Source organism: Larus michahellis, chromosome 3 (genome assembly GCF_964199755.1).
Source record: "Larus michahellis chromosome 3, bLarMic1.1, whole genome shotgun sequence".
NCBI lineage: Eukaryota > Metazoa > Chordata > Aves > Charadriiformes > Laridae > Larus > Larus michahellis.
The window spans coordinates 131,888,982-131,912,565 of NC_133898.1; the positions used below are offsets into that span (position 1 = coordinate 131,888,982).

At 66.5% G+C, this 23,584-nt stretch overlaps 2 protein-coding genes across 4 annotated transcripts; one reads left to right on the plus strand and one right to left on the minus strand.

The window, feature by feature from the left end:
• The first annotated feature begins 597 nt into the window (after positions 1-597).
• Positions 598-22,007, plus strand: AGBL5 (AGBL carboxypeptidase 5). 3 transcript variants are annotated; one of them, XM_074582312.1, is made up of 14 exons: positions 598-971; positions 1,465-1,636; positions 3,753-3,919; positions 5,413-5,590; positions 7,296-7,474; positions 8,026-8,584; positions 9,164-9,333; positions 14,478-14,613; positions 15,313-15,503; positions 16,122-16,324; positions 20,385-20,500; positions 20,881-20,927; positions 21,367-21,455; positions 21,615-22,007. In XM_074582312.1, exons 1-14 carry the CDS (start codon positions 652-654, stop codon positions 21,674-21,676), a joined length of 2,589 nt encoding a protein of 862 aa, XP_074438413.1. In that variant the 5' UTR covers positions 598-651; the 3' UTR covers positions 21,677-22,007. The 3 variants fall into 3 exon arrangements, 2 of the variants coding, with proteins under 2 accessions (XP_074438413.1, XP_074438414.1); XM_074582313.1 differs by lacking the exons at positions 20,385-20,500; positions 20,881-20,927; positions 21,367-21,455; positions 21,615-22,007 and adding an exon at positions 16,445-17,634 and having other exon boundaries at positions 599-971; XR_012586383.1 differs by lacking the exons at positions 20,385-20,500; positions 20,881-20,927; positions 21,367-21,455; positions 21,615-22,007 and having other exon boundaries at positions 603-971; positions 15,313-15,575; positions 16,122-16,262.
• Positions 21,967-22,764, minus strand: OST4 (oligosaccharyltransferase complex subunit 4, non-catalytic). Its single transcript, XM_074582315.1, has 2 exons — positions 22,630-22,764; positions 21,967-22,258 (listed from the first exon to the last, which is right to left on the minus strand). The coding sequence occupies exon 2, from the start codon at positions 22,255-22,257 to the stop codon at positions 22,144-22,146; it is 114 nt and encodes a 37-aa protein (XP_074438416.1). The 5' UTR covers position 22,258; positions 22,630-22,764; the 3' UTR covers positions 21,967-22,143.
• Between the last annotated feature and the right edge of the window lie 820 nt (positions 22,765-23,584).

Below are 23,584 nucleotides of genomic sequence, written 5' to 3' on the forward strand. Positions count from 1 at the left end.
GGTTCGATACCCGCCCCCCGACGATTTTTCTCCCGCAAAGGGAAGGCGTGTTTGGGGGGGTGTGTTTGTATGGGGGGTGCACATGTGCGTATACACGTGTGTTCTCATGTACGTATGTGCTTGTTGACGTGTTCCCATGTACATGCATGTGCGTGTGTGTTCTTATGTACATGTGTACCCAAGTGTGGGCATGCGTGCGTACATAGGTGTGCGCACACGTGTATGTGTATGTTTGCATGTACGTGTGTGTGTGCACAGGTGTGTATATAGGTGTGTACGCGTGTATGTCTCTATATGCAGGTGTGCACACGCGTGGTTGCATACATGTTTGCGTGTCTGTGTGTGTGCATACGTGTCTGCACGTACACGTTACGTACGTGCGCGCGCTTACACGTGCGGAGATGCAGGCGTGTGCGTGATGTGCGCGCGAGCACACACCCGTGCGTATGAACGGACAGGCGCGTGCACGCGCGTGTGCCACGTGTCTGTGCGCGCCCGTACCCGCGTGAGCACACACGTGCCCCGCTCAGCCTGCGCGGGCGCTCTGCGCGCGGGCGCATACGCGAAGGGGCGTGGTCACGAGGGGGCGCGGCTTGACGCGGGCGCGGCCAGGAGGGGGTGTGGTCGCGGCCGCCGCCGAGGCGCCGTCCAATGGGCGCGTGCGTTGCTGGGGAGCGGCGGAGCCAATGGGCGCGCGCGGTGCTGTTGCCCGGCGGCGCGGCGGCCGGGCCGGGGCGATGTGCGGGCCGCGGCGGCCCGGCAGCCATGGAGATCCGCTGCGGCGGGCTGCTCTTCAGCTCCCGCTTCGACTCGGGCAACCTGGCGCACGTCGAGCAGGTGGGGCCGCCCGGAGCGGGGGGCGGCGGGGGTGGGCCCGCGGGCTGCGGCGCCGCGCTGCCCCCCGCCGACTATGAGTTCAACGTCTGGACGCGGCCCGACTGCGCCCAAACCGAGTATGAGAACGGCAACAGGTAACGGCGGGGCTGGGAGAGCCCAGGGGGCTTTGGAGACCGGCTGGGGGTGGGCACGGGGGCCTGTGGAGAGGGGCCGGAGGGTCCTGGGGGACGGCTGGGATGGGGGCATGGGGACAGCTGGGGGGGCCGGGGGTCGGTTGGAGAGGCCGGGGGATCCCAGGGGGCTTGGGAGAGGGGCTGGAAGCTCCTGTGAGGCTTTGGAGGGGGACTGGGCGTGGGCACGGGGGGCTGTGGAGAGGAGCTGGGGGTCTCCGAGGGCAGCTGGAGGGGCTGGGTGGTCCCGGGTCCCGGGGGAGTAGTTGGCAGGGTCTGGGATGCCCTGGCAGAGGGGGCTCACGGTGTCTGTGCGCCCGCCCCGGGATCTGGCAGGTTTTTGGTGGGGGGGACACCGATAAGGCTGGGTGGAGAGGTTGGGGGTCTCGGGAGGGGGGACTGGGGGGCTCAGGGACCCCAGGGCAGGGGCTGAGCCGTCGCTGCTGCCCCTCCCCAGGTCCTGGTTCTACTTCAGCGTGCGGGGGGGGGCCCCGGGGAAGCTGATCAAGCTGCACATCCTGAACATGAACAAGCAGAGCCGGCTGTACTCCCAGGGCATGTCCCCCTTCGTGCGCACCCTGCCCGTGCGGCCCCGCTGGGAGCGCATCCGCGAGCGGCCCAGCTTCGAGGTACGGGCAGAGGGGTGGGGGGGAGGCAGGGAAGGGACCCCGTGTTCAGGGTGTGGGCAGCTCTGGGGACACAAACAGCCCTCACTCACCACTCTGGAGTGACCTCCAGTCTCCCATGGCAGGGCAAGCAGCTGATTTGTACACTGGCAGCCCTCAGCAAGTTTGTGGGTGACACCATGCTGAGTGGGGGCAGTGACACGCCTGAGGGATGGGATGCCATCCAGAGGGACCTGGACAGGCTGGAGAAGTGGGTCCCTGTGAACCTCATGAGGTTCAACCAGGCCAAGTGCAGGGTCCTGCCCCCGGGTCGGGGCAACCCCCGGTGCCAGCCCAGGCTGGGGATGGAGGGATGGAGAGCAGCCCTGAGAGAAGGGCTTGGGGGTGCCGGGGGGGGAGAAACCGGCCATGAGCCGGCACCGTGCGCTGGCAGCCCAGAACCCCCCCGCAGCCTGGGCTGCATCCCCAGCAGCGTGGGCAGCAGGGCGAGGGGGGGATTCTGCCCCTCTGCTGCGCTCGGGGGAGACCCCCCTGCAGTGCTGCCTCCAGCGCTGGGGCCTTGGCACAGGAGAGGCACGGAGCTGTTGGAGCGGGGCCAGAGGAGGCCCCGGAGATGCTGGGAGGGCTGGAGCCCCTCTGCTGGGAGGACAGGCTGAGAGAGCTGGGGGGGTTCAGCCTGGAGAAGAGAAGGCTCCGCGGAGACCTTCCAGCCCCTGCCAGTCCCTCAAGGGGCTCCAGGAAAGCTGGGGAGGGACTCTGGAGCAGGGAGGGGAGCCACGGGACGAGGGGGAAGGGTTTTACATGGAAAGAGGGGAGATTTGGATGAGATATTGGGAAGAAATCCTTTGGTGTGAGGGGGGTGAGCCCCTGGCCCAGGTTGCCCAGAGAAGCTGTGGCTGCCCCATCCCTGGAGGGGTTCAAGGCCAGGTTGGCCGGGGCTTGGAGCAAGCTGGGCTGGTGGGAGGTGTCGCTGCCCAGGGCAGGGGGTGCCACTGGGTGGCCTTTAAGGCCCTTATAACTCAAATCACTCTGTGATTCTGTGAGTCCAAGGGAGAGGGTGGGGGGTTAATGCCAAAGCCTCTTCCCAGGGCTGAGCACTCAGGAGAGGAGGGCCCAGCCACTCTCTTCTCCGCTGGCCAGCTGAGGCTGGGGCACAGGCCCTTGCTGGGTGATTTCCCTGTTGTGTGACAGGGCAACCACAGAACTGCTCTCGGAGCACACCTGGGCCTTCCCTTCCCGTTTGTCCATTGTCAAAGTGGCCGCTAAAGGGCTATTCATGGCGAGGTGAACCGAGGGGAGCGGTGCGGGCCACCAAGCAGTGGGGGAGAGCCTAGGGAACCGAAACCAGCAGGAATGGCTGCGGCAGTGGGTTGACTCTCACAGCCCCATTGGGCCTCGAACAGGATTTGCTGGTCTTGGGGTTTTCTGTCTTTGGTCTGGTAGGAGCTGCCTGGGGGAGTCAGTTCCGGGCACTCTGGGTCGTCCTTGTTGCAAGCAGCAGCCCCCCCCAGCATGTCCCCCCTTCTGCCCCATGGAACAGGGGCCGGAGAGAATCTCTCATCCCCTGGCTCAGGACCAGACAATGCTCGATTTGGCCCATGCCAGTGCCAGGGAGAGACGTGACGTACAGCTGAGCTTTGCAGCGCTTGTTAACTCTGCAAAGTGTGCCAAGACAGGGCAGTTCTTGTTGAGTCTCTGGGCACTGGCGGGTGGCACAAGGACCAGAAGGGACCCCCTGGGTTTCCCAGAGAGTTCTGCCCCAGAGCTCGTGTGTGGTGAGGGTTCGGCGTTCCTCCTCCCTCCGGGGACCTGAGTGCTGTGCAGCGAGCAGGGAAAAAAGAGTTTGCAGGAAACAGCCTGGTGTTTGGGGGATCTGAGCGGAGCGGGCTGGGATGTCCTGGGAGCGCAGCTTTGAGAACCGCACGGTTAGAGAAGGGCGAGCGGCTGCCAGCACCACCTGGTGCAGGGGGGAACGGTTGCGGCGGTGCCGGAGGAGAACCGCGGTGCCTGTGGTGGCCGTGGCTGCCTGGCCTGTGCCCGGGGGGTGGCTCTGCATGGCCTCGGCCGGCTGCTCCTGGGGCCGTGCCTCCGCTCAGCCTCTGCTTTGTGTCTGTCCCAGATGGTGGAGACGCAGTTTGTGCTGTCCTTCGTGCACCGCTTCCTGGAGCACCGTGGTGCCACCACCTACTTTGCCTTCTGCTACCCCTTCTCCTACACCGAGTGCCAGGAGATGCTGGCGCAGCTGGACGGCCGCTTCCAGGAGTGCAGGCACATGTCTCCCAGCAGGTGCGCGCCCCCGGCCCCCCGCTCCCAGCCCTCGCCCGCTTGGCTTTGCCCCCACAGAGGGAGCACGGTGTTGTCCGGCTCTGGCTGCAGGGGGTGTCCCAGCGCCCCCCCCGTAGTGCCTGGTGCTTGTGTCTCTGTGCCCCAGCTCTGCACGAGCAGCTGCAGCGGCTTCCCCCGAGCATGCGCTTCTGAGGGGCTTCCAGAGGGTCCATTATTGCTTTGGCTGGATCCCCCCGGCATTGCCAAGGGCAGGTTCCCAGCAGGCTGAGGAGGGGCTGTTACAGATCTGCAGCCCTCGGTTTAAGCAGGGGGTGTTCTCGGGGGCCAAGACCTCATTTGCTTTCACCCTCCTGGCTGCGGGAAGGTGGGGGCATCTCTCTCCCGCTGCTCCCTTCCCCTACGACTGCTGTCACAGAGGGAGATCTCGCCGCCAAGAGCCAGCCTTAGCTCCGGGCTCTGCGTGGATCGTGCTAGGAAGCTCCTCTGATCTCAAGAATTTATTCCCAGAAGTCAGAGGAGAACTTAGTGGCTGGCTGAGGGGACGAGAATGGAGTCAGTCTTCAGGTGTCTGTGGGTAGCTCTGTCCCGCAGCCCCTCCTGGCCCCAGAGGCTTTCCGTGCTGCGGGGCTGGGCTTGTAAACACCTCTTCTTAGGCAAGAGGCGAGCAGTGGTTTATTGGAAGGTGTTTGTTCTTAAATTGTTTTGCGATGGAGAACTATGAGAACTCGAAACCTGGCAGGCCGTCGGGAGGGGTGTGACGGCGATATTGTCGTCCCTGTGGGTCAAACCCGCCTTCGGATGGGAGGTTCCTAAGGCCCTCGGGATGGCTGCAGGGTTGGTGGTCCTGACCGACTGCTTCCGCAGGGGGCCCCCGGCGCAGCCCCCTGCACTGCGCAGGCGGGTCGTGCTCCCTTCTGCGTGACCGTTCCATCGAACCCCGGGGCTGGGGCCGGCTGTCGGGGACCCCACGCACACCTCGCTGCCGAGGGTGGGCTCCCGAAGGACGGGGGCTGCTGCCTCCCTGCTCACCCCGGCTGATGCCTGCACAGGCCTCAGGGGGGTGGCCTGGGCCGCCGCTCTTTCCTTGCAACGAGCCACTGCTCGGGAGCATTCGTGCTCCTGGCGGGCTCCCAGGGGAGCGGCGGTGGCCAGCCTGGCTGTGGGTGGCCACAGGCAGCAGGAGAGGGGTTGGCGGCTCAGGCCAGGCTGGGGCTGTTCGACTCCCAGGGAGCGTAGCGAGCAGGGACACGGTCCTGGATGGGCAGCTGGAGGCAGAGCTCAGGGCTCAGGCGTGGAGAGCGTCCCCTGCCCAACCGGGACCCCCCTTCGCTCCTGAAGGGTGTCTGTAGCAGCTGCCCCGGGGGAGGCCTGGCGTCCTGCCCCTCCGTCCCCGGCTCTGCTGCCCAGCCAAGCCGCTTTCGTCCCTGGAGGGGGAGCCTGTGCCCCCGCCAGGGCCGGGGCAGGCTGGCTGAGTGTCTCTCCTCACCCTGCAGCCCCCTTGACTCAGTCTATTACCACCGGGAGCTGCTCTGCCACTCCCTGGACAAGCTGCGCGTGGACCTGCTCACCGTCACCTCGTGCCACGGCATGCTGGAGAAGCGGGAGCCCCGGCTGGACAAGCTCTTCCCAGACACCGCCACGCCGCGGCCACGCCGCTTCGCAGGGAAGAGGGTGAGCTGCTGCACCGGCGTTGGGGATGGCGAGTGTGGCCAGCAAACTGTGACAGTCCCCGTGTCAGGGCCTTGCTGCCACCCTTCTGTCTCTGCCTTGAAGAGAGGGGAGCTCCTGGGGAGCTGGAGCATTAGACCAGGGGGAGCGTGGGGAGTAGAGTCTGTGAGATCCCGCACTGGGACATGGGAACCGGGAGCCTGCCAGGAGCATCCCCATCACCTCAGCACCGTGAAATGCCCTCTGGTAGCACCACACGCGTGTTCCTCAGGGCAAAAATTAGCATCTCATTTCCTAAGAGTTTTATTTTTATTTATTATTTTATTTAATGGTGTGAGGTTCAACAAGGCCAACTTGGGTCACACCAACCCCAGGGACACTCCAGGCTGGGGCAGAGTGGCTGGAGAACTGCCCGGTGGAAAAGGACCTGGGGGTGTTGGTCGACAGCGGCTGAGTATGAGCCAGCAGTGTGCCCAGGTGGCCAAGGAGGCCACCACCATCCTGGCCTGTGTCAGCACCAGTGTGGCCAGCAGGAGTGGGGCAGTGACCGTCCCCCTGGACTGGGCACTGGGGAGGCCCCACCTCGAGGGCTGTGTCCAGGTTTGGGCCCCTCACGCCAAGAAAGACCTTGAGGGGCTGGAGCGTGTCCAGAGAAGGGCAACGGAGCTGGTGAGGGGTCTGGAGCACAAGTCTGGTGAGGAGCGGCTGAGGGAGCTGGGGGGGTTCAGCCTGGAGAAGAGGGGGCTGAGGGGAGACCTTCTCGCTCTCTACAGCTCCCTGAAAGGAGGGGGTAGCCAGGGGGGGTCGGGCTCTTCTCCCAAGGAACAGGCCATGGGACAAGAGGAAACGGCCTCAAGTTGCGCCAGGGGAGGTTTAGGATGGATATTGGGAACAATTTCCTCCTGGAAAGGGTTGTGAAGCATTGGAAGAGGCTGCCCAGGGCAGTGGTGGAGTCGCCATCCCTGGAGGGATTGAAAAGCCGGGCAGACGTGGTGCTGAGGGCCATGGGGTAGTGGTGGCCTTGGCAGCGTTGGGTTGATGGTTAGACTCGATGATCTGAAAGGTCCCTTCCAACCTGGGCAATTCTATGGTTCTTTTCTGTCCCCCTCTCATTGCTGTTGCCCGTTAAGCTGTGCAGAAGCTGAGGGAGGGGCTGTACTTGGCTGTCAGCCCCTGCCTGTGGGGACAGGGACGGGCAGGGAGCTCCCACTGTGGCTGCACAGAGCTGGGGTGGGCGTCCAGAGGCTGCACGTGTGTCTCCTGCTGAGAAGCTCCCACCAAGAGAAGGGCTTTTCAGGAGGGGCTTTCCGCTGCCATTGCAGTCAGGCTTGTTCCTCACTCTGTGGGGTCACTTGGGGCTTTTCCCCACGGCGCTTATGCAGCTCCACTTCTCTGCTGCCCGCGCTCTGGTTTCTCTCGGTGGCAGGCTGTGGGGCGGCCGTCCCTGTCGTTTCGCACAGGGGTAACGAGCCTTGTTCCAAATGGGACCTGGGAGAGGCACTGGGCAAAGAAGCCACTGAAACTGTTGTATTACCACAGCCTGCAGCCCGTTGTCTGCTCCATGTGAAGGCCTTCGCCGTGCCTCGGGCGGCACGGTGCCTGGCTGCGGTGCAGTGGGGCAGCCCCAGGGAGCGTTTGGTCCCTCGGCCAAGCCAGCACCTCGGGGCAGGCAGGAACCTGCCCATCATCCCTGTCTGTTCATCCCCAGGTGTTCTTCCTGAGCAGCAGAGTCCACCCGGGAGAAACACCCTCCAGCTTCGTCTTCAACGGCTTCCTGGACTTCATCCTGCGGGAGGAGGACCCCCGCGCCCAGATGCTGCGGCGGATGTTTGTCTTTAAGCTCATTCCCATGCTGAACCCCGACGGGGTGGTGCGAGGCCACTATCGGTGAGTGAGCGCAGGATGCGGCTGCCGCTTCGCTGGGGCTCAGGCGGGGCTGATCTCCCGGTTTGGAGCCTGTGTGCGTTCTGTGGTGGCCAGGAAGGACAGTCCTGAGATCCTCCATCGGTAGAATGAGCCGAGGTCCACAGGCTGCCACAACCTCTCTCTGCTACCCCTGGGATCTGTGGCAAGGGCTGGGGGCTGTGGTTGCCTGCATAGGTCACCTCCTGGATGAGGGCTTTCTAGCTCCAGCGAGCAGCGCTGCCCTGTGCCTTTGAGGCACTCGGACACTCTCCTGTCCTTGCTGTCCATGGCGTGTCGGAGCCAGGCCAGCTTCAGGGAGGAGGGAGGTTGCTCAGGGCTCTGTCTGTCTCGCTGAGGCAAGTGCTGCATTGGGGCAGCGCCTCTGCCCGCTTGCCCGCGAGGAGTTGGTTTGGCCACTTGTCCTCCAGGATAGAGCCCAGGGCCTCGGCCGTGAGGAGGGAAGGTCGGGTTGGCTTTTGTGGAATGGACGGCGCTGCGCAAAGAACCTCACGTCGCCTCTGCTCTCTCTTCAGAACTGACTCCCGTGGGGTAAACCTGAACCGCCAGTATCTCAACCCCGACGCCGAGCTGCACCCTGCGGTGTATGGGGCCAAAGCTGTCCTCCTCTACCACCACGTTCACAGCCGCATCCTGCCGGGCTCTCCCGACTGGAGGACGTACGTCTCCCCGCTCGGCACCAGCTCGCTAAGCACAAAATCTTCCAACCATTCCATCCGCAGCAGCGCCTCGTCCCTGGAGCCAGCCCTGTCGGAGCTGGAGAAGGCCAATAACCTCCGCAACTCGCCCCGCAGCTGGCGTGCCAGCACCTACTTCAGCCCTTCTCAGGAACCCCGGCTCTCGGCAGCGCCCACTGCCGAGCCGGGCAGCAAGGACCAGGCTGTCTGGATCCTGCCATCGAGCCACGCCGTGGAGCACTGTGAGGAGGAGGCCAGGAGGCCTCCGTCAGCACCTCTCCCCGAAACCATCTTGCCCCAGGACAGCGGGCTGGCCTACTACGTGGATCTCCACGGCCATGCCTCCAAACGCGGCTGCTTCATGTACGGCAACAGCTTTCCTGACGAAAACGATCAGGTGAGGGCAGGGGGTGGGAGTACGGAGGCGCTGGGGCAGGCTGGGACCCTCCCACTGCTCTGCCCCCTCCCCAGGGTCCCGAGCGCTCCCTTTGCTGCTGGGAGAGGGGGTGGGAGGTCCCTGTCATGCCAGAAACTGGGCTCCCCGTCGGGACAGGGCTGGTGCCCGAGGAGAGGGCGCTGGGCTGGCTGTGCTCCTGGTGCTCGGTAGGGTTTGCTCCCCTCTCCCCTCCCAGGCCTGTGACCGGGGCAGCAGCAGCAGGTCTGGGCTTTCCCCCGGGAGCTGGCGTGGGCAGGACAGAAGAGCTGCCCCCTCTTCTCCTAAGGGATGAGAGGGTGGGCAAGAGCCCTGCCGCGGGGGTCCCTCCTCTCGTCAGGAGAGCCCAGCTGCTGCCTCTCCCGGCAGGGGCAGGCAGGGGCAGGCAGCATCCCCCAGGCAGGGCTCGGGCATGTGGGATGCTGGAATTGGGCAGAGCAGCCCCGGTGCATCCCAGAGCTTGGCCCTGGCAGTGCTGGAGCAGGACGAGTGGACAAGGGCTCCCTGCCTCCAAAGTCACCCGTGTTCACCTCTGCGCGGCAGGTGGAGAACATGCTGTTCCCCAAACTCATCTCCTTGAACTCGCCGCACTTTGACTTCACGGGCTGTAACTTCTCGGAGAAGAACATGTACGCCAAAGACAAGCGGGACGGGCAGTCGAAGGAGGGCAGCGGGCGGGTGGCCGTCTACAAAGCCTTGGGGATCATCCACAGGTAGGCGAACCTCCCCGCGCTCACTTGCTCGCCGTCCCTGCCAGCTCCCCTCCATCCTGGCAGGGGGTGGTGTAGCGGTGTCCTGCGCGGCTCCTCAGGGTTGGGGCTGGCCAAGAAGAGCGTCACGCTCGGTGCAGGCAGAGGCCGGGACCCGGCCGTGCCAGGTCCCGCTGCATTCCTGACCCGCAGGCCTGGCTCCTCGTCCTCCTTCCCATCCCTCCTGCAGCTGCTTGTCCTCGCTGTTGCAGAGCTGCTTGTGTGCAGCTTTCCAGAAGGAATCCTCCTCTTGCCCAGATGTTTGTGTTTGTATTGAGCTGTAATTAAAACCTGTCGTAATGGGCTCAGCTTCCCCAGACCTCGCATGTGAGACTCCAGCCCCAGGCAATCCGTGATTCTGGGAGTTGGGGATATTTGTGTGACCCGTAGCAGCTGTGTGCCTCTCTCCAGCGTCGGCTGGGATATTTTTGGCCTGTTTCTGTTGTGGTTGCTGGGAACATAAAAACGGATGAACTAATGAGACCAACAGCCAGTTTTACCCTATTTGTCCCCAGTGGCAGCCAGTCGCAGATGCCAAGGAGGCGTACAAGCAGAGAAGTGCGTAATGCCTCTTGAGGAGACGCTGCGCTCCCCGAGCATGTGTGGTTTGAGGAAATGGGGAAGCAGGGCCGGGCTTCCCACCCGAAGCCCCTGCACCTCCTCCCTGGTGAAGAGCTGCTCCCTGCGGCTGCGCTTTCCTCGCTGGCTTAGGCTGGTGTGGGACCAGGCTCCGGCAGAGCTGGTGGCTCCCGCCGCTCCTTTCTCTCCCCCGTTTCCCCAGCACTTCGTGTGCTCCTCTGCTTCTCTGCGCCGGGTCAGGCACCGTGCTGATCCAGCGAAAACCGACCCTGCAATAACACACACATGAGTTTCCTGGGCTCGGGCTGCTGGTGGAGCCTCCTCTGTGGCTGTTTGCTGGAGCTGGCAGGGAACAGGCCGTGGTCGATCCAACAGCGATGTCCTGAAAGGTGGTGGGTGTTGTGCCGGTGCCCGGAGCGCTCTTGGTGCCCATGCAGTGCTGTGCAGGCACGTCCAGCGGATGGGGAGGGGGACTTGCTGGTCTCCTGCAGGGTTCGCAGGGGGAATTGTCTCTGTGCAGTTGGAGACATGTGAGCGATCCCGGCTGGCAGCTCCCAGTCACCCTTTCCTCCCTCCCACCTCTGGAAACGTGCTCTGGGAGGGATGCCAGTGATACCTCAGGGACCGAGGCGAGACTGCCCGGCCTCCCAGTCCCTGGATGGTCTTTTAGGCAAGAGATGCAACATTTGCCTTTCTCCGGCCATCAGGGACCCCTTCCCCACTCCCCATCACCTTCAGGGGATCACCGAGAGGAGCCCCATGGCTCGTGTTTCTCAGGAGATCCCCAACTCGATCATCCTCCATTTCTGGTGGTTTTCCTCCTGGAGCCCCGTCTCTGGCAGAGGGATGCTCCCAGCCCGCCCGCTGCTCTCTGCAGCGGAGCTCCATCACGAGTCCCCTGGCAGCCAGCTCATTTCTGGGTACGTCCCTCCATCTCCCCAGGGGCTGGGATGGGCCGTTCCTCCAATCCAAGGATTCTGTCCTCAAAAACCTGCTACCTCTCCTAAGCGTCCGTGTCCTTCAGAGCTGTCTCCGATGGGATCTCCCTCACTGCTGCCTGAATTAGCTGAAATTGCTCTTCTGGGCCTGGGGTCTGTGCCCTGCTGCTCTCCTCCCCTCGGATCATGAACTGTGTCACGGTCACTACAGACGAGGCTGCTGTTCGTTATCACATCCCCAGCTAACGACTTCCTCCTTGTCCGTGATCCAGCTGCGCATCGCCCCTGGGTGGCCCATCCAGCACCCATACACCCGCATCAGGAAGCTATCCCCCAACACCCCCCAGAAATCCGGAGGACTCCGGGACTTTCTGGGAATAGAAACAGCACTTAAGGGATGTTTCTGTCGAGATTGTTTCTCTGACCACTGCTGAGCGCAGGTGAACTTCCACCACCCACCGCGTTGCGCAGCAGAGATGCAGAGTAACCAGGCGCCGTGTGCCAGCATTCATCGCGTATCTTAACAGCCATTAAGTTTTTTTCTCCCAGCAAACAGAGAAGCTGGAAGAAGGGGAGACCCCACGTAGCCTCCCTGGGGTCACTTTACAAGGCTCGGTGCCCAGCGGGACCCCCAGGTCCTGCGGAGCCGCTCTCCCTGGCCAGCCCCGGGCTGTGTGGCTGCGGGGTTGTTCCTCCCTGGGGCAGGACTCTGCCTTTGCCGGTGGGAGCATGGGGAGGTCCCAGCCTGGTGAATCCCTCTGGAGCAGCACCCCCAGCTCTGTGTCCTCTGTGCCTTGCTGGGGACACTGGTGAGGGGGCTCAGCAGCCTGGCACCGACCCGGGCACAGCCAGCACCGGGCACCTCATCGCCTGTCCTTCGTCCGCTCGCCTGCCGGCGGGGTGGGTGGGAAACGGTGTCCAGCGCCGTAAGCCATCGCCCACGGCTCTCCCTTGGAGCTGGCCCTGACATTGTGGAAGGCTGCCAGGGTGGTTACGCACGATTTCTCCTTCGTAAATCCGCTGACCGCTCCCAGATGCCTTCCCTCCCTCCTGGCTCTCCAGGATTGCTTCCTCCATCACCTGGGGATCGAGATGAGGCTGACCAGCCCGTGGCTTCAAAGCCAGGGGCGATGTTTGCTTTCTCCCCGTCCTCGGGACCCCCCTCAGTAGCCAGGAACTCTCTGAGATAATCGGCAGCAGCCCTGCTGAGACGTCGGCTGGCTCCTCGTCACCCACGGGGCTGTCTGCCTTGCTCCAGGCTTCCTCTGGTCTCAGGGGCCGGGAACTGCTGAACACAGAGCTCGACGGTGACAACGGAGGTGAAGAAGGCATGGAGTACCTCGGCCCCCGTTCATTCAGCAGCTGGCTCTCACTCTCCCTTGTCTTCCTTCTGCTGCTGACACACCTTCTTGTAGCCCTTCTCATCCCCCAACAGATTCAGCTCTGGGTGGGCTTTGGCTTTCCCAGCCCCATCCCTTTGGGCAGCATGTCTCTGCCCCCCCCCCCGGTCACCTCTTCCTTCGTCCACCCCTTGTGTGATTCCTTTTTTCTGCCAAGTCCAAGCAGGAGCTCCGTGTTCATCCGCACAATCCTCTTGCCGCCTTTGCATCGCTTCCCTGTGTCTGGGTGGGCTGATCTGGAGCAGGAGGAGACGAGCCCTGAAAATGAATCATCTCGCGGGGGCCCCGTCCCTGGGGACTCTTCCCAGCAGATCCCTGAAAAGGCAAAATCTGCTCTCCCAAACTCCGGGGCTGTGATCCTGCTTTTTGCCTTCTTCCTTTCTCTCGGGCCACTGAGCTCTGCCATCGCGTGGTCACTGTAGCCCAGGCTGCCCCCGACCTGCTCCCCTGGCTGGTTCTTGGGCTGTAAGTGGGCCCATGGAGGCCACGGGGGTGTGACCTGGCAGATTTTAAAGAAAATTGCTCATTGTTGTCATTAATGGGCAAGGTCGGCATCGCTGCAGCGTCACAGCCCCAGCGCACACGTCTGCTGCCATTTCGGTTTAACGAGGCTTAGCCCCTGTCTGCCCCGCTGAGCTGGGCTCCTGCCCGGCTCCCTGCGTGGCACCTTGCCCGGCTGGCCGGGGAGGGCTGGCTGGCCGTCCGTCCGTCTGTCCGTCCCGCTCCCTCCCTGCTCTGTGAAGCGCCAGCGCCAAGCTGCTGGCGTGGGGCAGGCAGCGCGGGGCCGGGACACAGACCCTCTGTCTCTGGAGAGGGGGGATCCGGCGCCCCTTCTCCAGCTCCTCCGCAGCTCGGGGGGCACATGGGGAAGAGCCCCCGGCCCTGCAGTGCCAGGCTGGGTGATCCCCTCTGCCTCCTGGAGCCCAGCGGGCTGTTTGGTGGCCCTGCTTTGGCAGGGGGTCGGACTAAACGATCCCTGGAGGTCCCTTCCGACCCCCCCATCCTGTGACTCTGCGTTCAGTCGGCCTCGTGCTGCCGGGGGCGTCGCAGTGCCGGCGTCAGTGGTGATGCCGTGGTGGTTACCCAGAGGGTGCCAGGGCAGCGTTGGCACGCGGCGGCAGAGGAAGGCGAGTTTCTCGGGTCAGTGGGTGACCCTGCAGTGGGGTTTGACACCCCCATCACACCCGGCGCCCCACAAGGCTTCGGCTTTGCCGGTTTACTCGGGTTTCCTCGGTGAGAGTTCCCAGTTCCCCTCGCTCGTTACCTGCGCTCCTGCTGGCAGTTTGGAAACCATCAGGAGACAGCACTTCCTGGCCACAGCTGGTTTTGCCAGTGCCTCTGCTCCGCGTGTTGGCCGCACAGCGTGTCCGAGCTCTCCCCTCCACCGCCAACCTCCGGCCCCTGCGCTCCCGGCTCTGCCGGCAGCGTGTCCGGCTGCTCCTCTGCCCGGGGCTCGCTGACCCACGGCTCCGACCCAGTGACTTCTCGCTGGGCTTTCCCTGGAAGTGGTGACACCAGAAGGCGGTTCAGTGGCTCTCTTGCCCTGAAGTCCTGCAGCCTGTGCCACCTCGGTAGTCCAGTGTCTCATTGCCGGAACATGGGTACAGCGTGAGGCTTTGCTCCCAGGGAGTAGCTGATTCTCTTGCCCTGTCCCTAGCGTGAACTCACCAGGGGTGGTGGCAGGCCCTTTTAGGACAACCAGAGAACATCTTCTGGTAGTTGCTTCACCCTCAAAAGGCAGCAGCTGGGGTGTCCCTAGCAGCTCTAGGTGCCGTGATTGGTGATTGAAGGTAAGAAGTGGGTACTGTGACACTTTGGGAGCTCGGTGGTCACTGGCTGCTCCTGCTCCCCCATGGCCAGTCCTTTCTTTGGCATTGATTTCAGAGTCTGGTCCCTTGGCTCGTCACAGGCACAGGTCACAGGCACCTCTCTGTCCTCAGCACACCGCTGGCTTCCACCTGATGGCCAGCTGCTGCTTCTTCCCCCCCCTTTTATCCCTGCCTCAGCAGATGAAACAATGTGTGGGTCACAGCAAGAGCTGCGATGCAATGGCAGGAGCCACCTCTTCTCTCCGGGGCTCAGGGGGGGACACTGGTGGCTCCCAGGTGACCCCGGCTCTGCTTGTGTGGTGTCGCGGTGCTCGGGCAGGTGCGGATCCGTCGGGTAACGTGGGCTGCTTTGTGCTTCACAGCTACACGCTGGAGTGCAACTACAACACGGGGCGCTCGGTGAACAGCATCCCGGTGGCCTGCCACGACAACGGGCGGGCCAGCCCGCCGCCCGCCCCCGCCTTCCCCTCCCGGTACACCGTGGAGCTGTTTGAGCAGGTAAGGGGGGGCCCAGCAGCGGGGGGCTGTCTGAGCAGGGAAGGGGGTGCCCAGCAGCGGGGGGCTGCCTGTGCGCAGCCCTGCCCTGCCCTCGGCGCTGTGGGCAGCACTGTCAGCAGCCAGGAGGAACTTCCACCTTCTCTCCTGCTCCTGCGCTCGCGTGTCCCCGTGAAAACTCCCGCGCCGGTCGGCGGTGTGGGTTTGGGGAGCTGTGCAGGGGCTTGGGGTGCTCTCAGTGTCCGTGCCGTAACCTGTCGGTTCATCTCAGCATGTACCAGTCCACAGGGCCATCTGTGCCTGCCCCCGCCGCTGACCCCAGCCCCAAAACGCTTTGCTCAATGGCTGGAGGCTTCTGCCCCTCTGGGACAGCACGGGGTTGTCCCTGTGCGTCTCACGTCACCGCTGACGTGTGGGGCCCCTGGGCCCTCCCCAGTGAGTCTGGGGATGCTCGTCTGGTGCCCGCAGCGAGAGGTGGCCAGTCCCTGTGGCCGTGGGGACCTGACTCCCCCTTGCCCTGCCCTCACCCCGAGACCCTCCGGGAACACTCCTCCCGCTGGGGAGCCTGACTGTGACGGAGGTGAAACGAGCTCTGGGGGGGCGGTCTGGGATTTGGGGTTGGGTTTTCTTGTCTGTCTTTGTTTTCCTGCCTCAATCCCAGGAGCTGCTGCGCCTTCTCAGTGGGTGTCTCTTCCCTGGCAGGTGGGGAGAGCCTTGGCGGTGGCCGCGCTGGACATGGCAGAGTGCAACCCCTGGCCCCGGATCGTCCTGTCGGAGCACAGCTGCCTCAGCAACCTGCGGGCCTGGATGCTGAAGCACGTGCGCGGCATGAAGGGCGCAGGCGGGGGCCCACGGAGGAGAGGAGGTGCCAGGACCCCCCCCAGGAGCTCCACGTAAGGGCCTGCCGGGTTGAGTGTTCAGGAGCTGCAGGATAACGCCAATTAGAGATGATAAATGTACTCCAAGTGAGTTACCCTGCAGCTAACGAAGCCGAAGTCTATTTGCTTGCTTTCCCGCTTTGTCGGGCCCCTGCTTGTCCCCGCAGGGTTTGCGTTGCGAACCGCAGGTGTCCCTCAGCACCGCGTCCTCTCAGGGACAAGGGACACGCAGCCGGGCAAGGGGAAGCTGTTCGGGATCCACCTGCCCCAGTACCCGGGGGGTGATTATCTGCCTGCAGAGAGAAGCGGCATCTCCCCAGCCCGGTCTGGCGCTGGACTGGGGTGGATTTGGGACAGGGGGCGAGGGAGCGGGAACTCTGAAACGCTGCTGCTGCCCCGAGGCTGCGGGGACAGGACGTACAGCGAGGGGGACTGGGGTCTGCTGAGGGATAGCCCCCGGTGACGTTCCTGTCCCCCCGGCTTGCCAGCCATCGGGGTCTGACGGAGCTGGCGTCCTGCAGCAGTGGCAGCCCGGGCTGTGGGGCAGAGCTGGCTGGGAAGGACGGGGGCACGCAGAGGGGACCCCCTCCCCGCAGAGCCGGGCTGAGACCCCCGCTTCTCCTCCCCTTCCAGCGGGCTCCCCACCTCGGCCTCCGATAACGCCCTGTCCCGCATGAGGAGCTTCAGCAACGGCACCAGCGGGAGCGGCAGCAGCCAGCAGGACTCGCCGCAGATCAAAGCCTCCCCCAGCTTCACCTTCAGCTGCAGCAGACCCCCGGGCCCGGCCGCTGCGAGCAACAGTCCCCAGAAGGGCAGCGCCAGAGCCCCGGGCAGAGGTAAGCTGGGCTGGGGACCTCTCGTGCGCTTGGTCCCGTACCTGTCGAGCTGCTGTGCGAAGCCGCAGCCCTGAGGAGAGCTCTGCGCCAGCGTAACCCTGTGCTTTGATGTAATAAAAGTGGTTTTGCGTGGAAGAAGTGGGTGTGAACCGCAGCCCCAGCCCCTCGGAAGGGCCCTGGATGCCACGCTCAGCTCCACGCTCCATCCCGAGCAGAGCGGCCCCGGCTGGCTCAGGACAGACACCGCACGGCCAGACCCGGGGCTCCTCCAGCCCGGCTTCCGCAGGGAGCCCAGGGGGCCCAGCCGAGCTCCGGCCACCGCTTCGGCAGCCCCCGGCTGGGCAGGAGCTGCTTCTCCTGCACCCAGAGCCACGTGGCTCCGTCCCCTGCGGGCTGCCGGGGTTGGGGCCAAGGGGCTCTGAAAGGACGGCACAGAAAACCTCCACTCGCCTTCCCTCAGCCTCAGCCGCTCCCAAAGCATTCCCGAGGCCTGCAGGGACACACCAAAGTGCCTTTTCCCTTCCCAGGCACCTGCTGAGCCGCAGTCGATGGTGGCGTGTGGCTCTGGTCAGGGGAGGCAGGCTGGCAGAGCTCTAAGTAGTCACTGGGGGCTTTGAATATGTGGTGAGTCCTGTCCGGCGGGGGCCGACTTGCAGCGCCGGGCTGCCTGCACGGCTGGGGGAATGCCGCCGCTTGCCGCCCCGCGAGCCCCGCGGCCGGTGCCCCACCAGCCCTGTGGCCGCACTGCGCTCTGGCAGCAGGGGGGTACCGAAACAAGGCAAGGGGCTCTCTGTGCCCCCGGCGCTGGCTGCCTCCCCCCCGGGCTGGGGCTGGCAGGACGGGCAGCGCTGCTCCGGGCTGCACGGGGCTTCGGTGCTGCAGCCGGCTGGGCTGTGGCGGGGAAGCCCCGGTGCTCCGTGCTCCTCTGTGGGCTGGTCCCACAGGCCCCCAGCGAAGGGAATGGGGCTGGACTGGGAGCCCTGGTCTGCTGTGGGGCTCCGGGCCCCCGCGAGCACCGTGCTCTGCAGTATCCCAGCGCCCAAAGGTCGGAGGCGTGTGAGCGAGGGCCCGCGCGCGGGGCAGGGGGGGCTGGCTGTGTGACTCTGGGTGTGACTGTCCTTGTGTCGAGGCTCTGTGTACTGGTGCTGCTCTCGGGAGCCATCGCTGCCTTTCCCACCCTCGGCTCCCTTCTCCTGCTCCGCCTGTGTTTCTTGCGTCGCTTCGTCCTCCGTGTTTGCTTTCCGGCACTGTGTCGTGATTGTTTCTCATCTGCCATGAGAACATGGTGGGGAGGAAATAAAATTATGTTCTCATGGGCACGTTGTGACGTCTGTTCCTTCTGCCGTGCATGCTGAGCCACCCCGGAGCCAGCGGGAGCAACCCCCTGGCCCCATCCCCGGTGCCGGGGAGTCGGTGACAGTCGGGCGCGCGAGCAGGAACAGACCTGGCGGGGCGGGAGGGGAAGAGCCTGTCGCGATAGGGGGGTTCCGCGCCGTGCTGCCTCCCCGGTCTGCGCTCTCCTCTTGCTGCCCACGGTGCCAGCGGGTGCTGTCGGCACGGCCTCTTCCAGCGAGGGCAGCTGTGACCGGCAGAGCCGAGTGCCACTGGGACACTCTGCCCTGGTGCTGGTGGCTGCCTGGCTCCTGGCACTGGCTCTTGTGGCCCTTATGGCTCTCCCTTCCCTGCTCTGGCATCACCCAGCAGCTCCGCTGCCTGTGTGCCGGGTCCGGCTGGCCCCCCCGCAGTGCTGCCATCCCAGCGTGCAGGCCCCGGCAGCACCGGCACCACCACAGCTGCCCAAGGGAACATGGCCCAGGAATGCTTTGACCCCACGGCTTTGCCTTACGAGCCCCATGCGGCTCCCTGGCGTGCCGAGGTGGGGGTTAGATGGTGCAGGATGAGGAGACCGTGCCCCGGCCGTGTCCATCCTTCCCCTTCCTGCAGACACGCTGCCACCATCCTCCCCCCGTGCGGCCGGAGGAGCCGGGGCGAGGGCTGGCCGTGCCCCGAGGGCGCGGGGGCTGCTCTCCCGCCTGGCCCTGCAGGACAGCTGTCCCCGGAGATGGCCGGGCTGCACGGACGATGGCCTGTCCCAGACCTGATGGGGGTCAGAGACGCGTCTGCCTCCCAGCTGCTTCCTCAGAGCCTCGCAGGACGGGAGCCCTTTCCTGGTGGGCTCCAGCCACAGCCCTCCCGGCATGGCATGTGCCCAAGCTGTCTGCTAGCCACCGGGGCTGGGCCCCCTGCCCTCCTCTCTGCTCTGTGCCAGCCCTGGCTGCGTCAGGGACCGGTGTCCCCACAGACGCAGTGGGGGTTCACCCCCTGAAGATGGGACCAGGCAGGTCCCTGTGGGCGCAGGAGGAGAGGGCAGAGCCCGTGCCCCACGGTGCTGCTGCAGGAGCCACTTTGCCAGGCGGCTGCTTGCGAGTGCCGGGGAGGCCGGGGGGGTGTCTCTGCAGGACCCCCAGTGACCCGCTCGCCTGCCGCTGGCCTTTGCTGGCTGGAGTTTGTGGCCAAGTTGTGCCATTTTGGTTGTGACGAGTCCGAGTTTGAGGGCTGTCACTCAGCAGTACCACCCGCTGTCACCGCACGGCCCGGGCACTGCTGCTGCTCGCCGCAATCCCGCCTCGGCGCTGGCTTTGCCGCACCCCGGCTCCTGCTCGCGGGGTCTCACTTGCTGCAGGGTCCCCCCTTGCTCAGGGCTTGCTCCGGCGTCTTAGGTGGTGTCCGTCCCCCAGGGGACACTGCTGTGTCAGCCCCCCCAGCCGCTTGGCCCCTGCCGTGGGGTGGGAGGGAGTGGGTGAAAGCGAGAAGACCCCCGGGGTGGGATAAGGACAGTTCAACGGGGAAAGCAGAAGCTGCGTACGTGAAGCAAAGCCACCGCGGGTGCTCCGTCACTGCTGCCCATCGCAGGCGGGTGACAAACGCCATCACCCCCGACATCCCCATTCCTCCTCCCTAGCTTTGGTCACCGAGCATGATGTCCTGTGGGCTGGGATGTCCCCCGGACGGGGGGGGTGGTCAGGCGCCTTCCCTGTCCCCCCTCAGCCCCAAGCGATTTTGGTGGGTGTGGGACGAACTTGCGAGCGCTGCTCACTCGGCCGGGCCGTGTGCCAGTGCCCGCGGGGCCAGTCCGTCTGACACCGTCGGCGTGGCCGGGTGCGCTGGGGGCCGGTGCTGGGCGTGCTGCCACCCCCGGGCTCTGCCCTGGGTGCAGGCTCCACGTTTGCCCTCAAGCTCCCGCCGTCTCTCTTGCCCCGTTTCGGCAGCCGTCGTGGCGGTGCTGCCCCAGCGCGCTGCTGCCTCTGGTCTTGCTCCCTCCAGGCTTCTCCGCTGGCACCGTGTCAGTTCAGCGCGCATCTCACCGGCCGGGCCAGCAGCACGCAGCGGGATTGAGCCCTGTCCGTCCCGGCATGCCGCTGCACCGCGGTCCTGACCTGCACCACCCTGCCTGTCCCCACTGGCCCTGCCTGCGTCCCGCATGCCAGCACGGGCACAAAGCCCATCCTCGGCTGCAGCCTCGTCCTGCGGCGATGAGGCCGCGTTGGCTGGTGCTGCTGCGTCTGGCTCCAGCCCGGGCCCCCACCGCCGGCCCCACACCGAGCTGTGGTGTGCCTGTCACCATCCCCCCCGCCAGCACTTTGGCTGCTGCCAACGCGGCTCCTCTCGCTCTCTGGCACTGGAACGGTGCTGGCATGGTGGCCATGTGGGTGTCCGTGTGTCTGTCCGTCTTTGCCGTGCCAGGCCCTGGCCCCTCCTGCACAGCCAAGACCCACAGGCAAAGCAGTGCCGTCACCCCGTCTGTGCCACTGCGGCACAACTGGCAGCCGTGACCGGCTCAGCTCCTGGCCTGTGTGGGCAGGTGGCCACCAGCCCGACGAGGGCTCTGCCCTGGCACTTGCCACAGCAGCAGCACTCGGGGCTCGGCCAGGCCATGCCAATCCGCACCGCAGCGGCTCTCTGTGCCGGGAGCAGGCAGCCGGTGCCCCCGCCACAGCCCCCCGCACCGACCCCGACCCATCCCCGGCACAGGCTGAGCTCTGTCTCGTTTGTCACGCAGGGACTTTGCTGGCAGGTGCCCGGGGAGCACCAAGCACCAACACCAGCCACGGACCGCGGGAGGCCCAGCGCAGCACGGGAGAGCCGGCAGCGGCCCACGGCACAGCACCACGGCAGGTACCGCAGGGCACCGGGGCTGGGGGGGAACCCTGGGGGGACGGTGTCACCCTGGGGGGACGGCAAGGCCCAGGGGATGTGGGGCTGGGGTACGTAGTGGGGCAAACTGTGCCCTCCTGAGCCATCCACACCATCCCAGTGTGTGGGGCACAGCACACCGACCCCCGGCTGGCCAGGGGGCTTCACAAAGAGCTCAGAGACCCCCATCTGAGACACCCTGTCTGCGGGGCTCTGCCAGGAGCTTCTACCCCACGGGTATTTTCCCGAGCCATGCAGAGGGCCCAGGGGTCAGGGTTCCGGCTCTGCAGGACCCCCGGCAGCCGGATTCTGCAAGACCGGGGGCCAACGCCCCTCCTGGGCACTGTCTCCGCTCCCCACAGGTGCTCCCAAAGAGGCTGGACACCAGGAGAGCCCCGGCGCAGCCTGGGTAAGCGCCAGCATCAGCTGTGGTGTGGGGCCAACCCACAGTGTGGGGCAAAACCCCGTCATGCGGCCACCCCAGAGGTGTGCCGGGGGGGGAGCCCCCAGCAAAGCCCCGTTCGGGCAGCAGGGCGGGAGCTGGGGGGGGTCTCAGGAGCAGGACGTGGTTCTCCACAGCCTGGGGGGGGGCCCCTGCAGGATCCCCCAGGGAGGAAGCCCCGGCGGGCCCTGGCACAGGGCTGGGGGGTGGCCCCCACCCCGCTGGCCTCACTGGGGGCCGCAGTGCCAGTCTGGCGCTCCCCTGGCACCGGCTGGGTGACCCTGACCTGCTGCAGCAGGCAGAGGGGGCTGGGGCCCTGACACCACCAACCCCAGGTGCCGGGGCACACCCGGGGGGGGGGGTGCCCGTGCCCTGCCGGTGGTGACACCAGTCTCTGTCCCCACAGCACCCTGCCCGGAGCTCCCCGCATCCCTCGGGGGGGTGCAGAGCACCGAGGGACTCCTCCTGCACGGGGGCAAGCGCCTGCACCCCCAGGTACGGCCCTGCGGCGCTGGGGGGCTGCGGCGCTGTCAGGGGGACCCCAGCCCTGCCCTGCCCCAAGCCGGCAGCGCCTGGGCGGGGGCCACGGTGCTGGGGAGGGGGCTCCGGCCCCCCTGCCTCAGCCCCTCCCCACCCCGCTCTCCTCCACCGCAGTTCCGGGACACCGGCCCCCCCTCGCCCCGCTGCCCCCGGCGCCTCCGCTCCTGCTGCGCTGAGGCCTGGTACAGCCACCAGCACCGGGGGGCACGGCCTAACCGCAGCCACCGGCACCAGGGGGGCAGGGCCGGGCCCCCCAGACCAAAGCTGCACCAGCGCAGAGCCGGAGCCATGGCACCACTCGCCCCCAGCACTGCCGCCACCGGCACTGGCGCGGCCACCACTGTGGCCCCCACCGCATCGCCCACGCCCCAGCGACGGCGGCTCCCAGCGCAGAACGGCCCCGCTCCTCCCCGCAGGCCCGGCGGAGGGGCCTGGCAGCGGCGGGAGAGATTTTTACGTCACACGGTTTGGTCTTGTATCATCGTGTTTCCGTTAAAGGTGGTTTGGAAGAAGCGCGGCCTCCGGCCTCTGCGTGGCACCGGCAGGGCCGGGACCCCACGGGTCATGGCGCGGGGGGCGGGGGGGCAGCGGAGCCGGTGGGTGCGGGTGTCATCCCGGCGCGGGTGTCGCCGCCGTCCCTCGCTCACTCCTGCTTCTTGGGGTTGTTGACGGCCACGTAGTGGTAGAGGACGACGAGGAGGAAGAGCGACACCCCCAGCATGTTGGCGAAGATGGCGAGCTGCACGTCCGTGATCATCCTGGGGGGGACACACGGTGACACCCCGCGGCAGGAGACCCTGCACCCCGCTGCGGCCTGGGACGGCGGGGCCGACCCCGGACCCCGCAGTGCGGCGGGGAAGCGGCGGGGAAGCCCCGGACAGACCCGGCCCCCCTCAGCCCCACGCCCGCTGACACCCATCCCCCCGGTGACCCCCCCCGGGGCAGGACCCCCCCCGCCCCCCCGGCGGTCCGCTGCGGCGGGGCCCTCCCCGAGCAGACCCGACCCTCCTCACCCCCACCCCCGGGATCCCCCGCACCCCGCTGCGGCCTGGCACCGCGGGTTGCGCCCCCCGGACCCCACGCACACACCGACACCCCCCCGCCCCCCGGTCCCGGGCCCCGTGCTCACGCGCCGCCGCCGCCGCCACGTCTCTCGCTCCGCCGCGCGCCACTTCCGGGCGCGGGGCACGCCGGGAGGGGCGGGGGCAGAGGGGTCGCCACGGCAACGGGGCGAGGCCTGGGGGAGGGCGGCACGGCTGGGGAGGAGGTGACGTCATGACCGCCTGCGGCTCCGCCGTGACGTCACGGACCGGTCCCGGCCACCCCGTGACGTCACGGCGGCCGGTCTGTGGCCGCGGGGCCGGGCTCGCCCCGCCCCCCCCCCGGCCGCCGCCGCCATACAAGGCCGGGCGCGAGCGCGGGGGCGGGGCCGCAGGGGGCGGGGGCAGCCGGGAGCGGGGCAGCCCCGGGGCGGCCCGCGCTAATTACAGCTGCTAATTGCGGCGGCGGGGCCGGGGCCGGGCCGGGCCTGACCTCCCCCCCCCGGGCACGGCCCCGCGCTGGCAGCGCCCCCCCCCCCCCCGCCGCTCCCCCGGCCCTCTGCAGCCCCCATGGACCCCAACTCCCCCCACGGCCCCCCCCGCCCCATACAGCCCCCCCACGGCCCCCCACAACCCCCCCACGGACACCTACAGCCACCCCCACGCCCCCCCATGGCCCCCACTGTTCCCTGCAGCCCCCCCACTAAACCCCTAACGTCCCCTACAGCCCCGCCTATGGCCCCCCCGGGGCCGCACACTGTCCCCTGCAACACCCATGGACCCCAACATCCCCCCCCCGAACCACGACCTCCCCATGGCCCCCACTGTCCCCTGCAGCCCCCCCATGGCCCCCCACAACCCCCCCACGGACACCTACAGCCACCCCCACACCCCCCCATGGCCCCCACTGTTCCCTGCAGCCCCCCCATGGCCCCCCACAGCCCCCCCCCCCGCCCCGGGGGTGACACCATCCCCCTGGGGCCAGCCCGGGCCATGCTCAGCCCCAGCCCCCCCGCCCCTCCCCCAGCCCCCCCGCCCCCAGCT

What these genes read in the sequence shown, in the direction of transcription:
- AGBL5 (XM_074582312.1), top strand. Translation starts at nt 652, where the DNA reads ATGGGCGCGTGCGTTGCTGGGGAGCGGCGGAGCCAATGGGCGCGCGCG. An exon ending in CCGTGGAGCTGTTTGAGCAG is followed by an intron (nt 14,614 to 15,312) that starts GTAAGGGGGGGC and finishes CTTCCCTGGCAG; the next exon opens with GTGGGGAGAGCCTTGGCGGT. An exon ending in ACCCCCCCCAGGAGCTCCAC is followed by an intron (nt 15,504 to 16,121) that starts GTAAGGGCCTGC and finishes CTCCCCTTCCAG; the next exon opens with CGGGCTCCCCACCTCGGCCT.
- OST4 (XM_074582315.1), bottom strand. Translation starts at nt 22,257, where the DNA reads ATGATCACGGACGTGCAGCTCGCCATCTTCGCCAACATGCTGGGGGTG.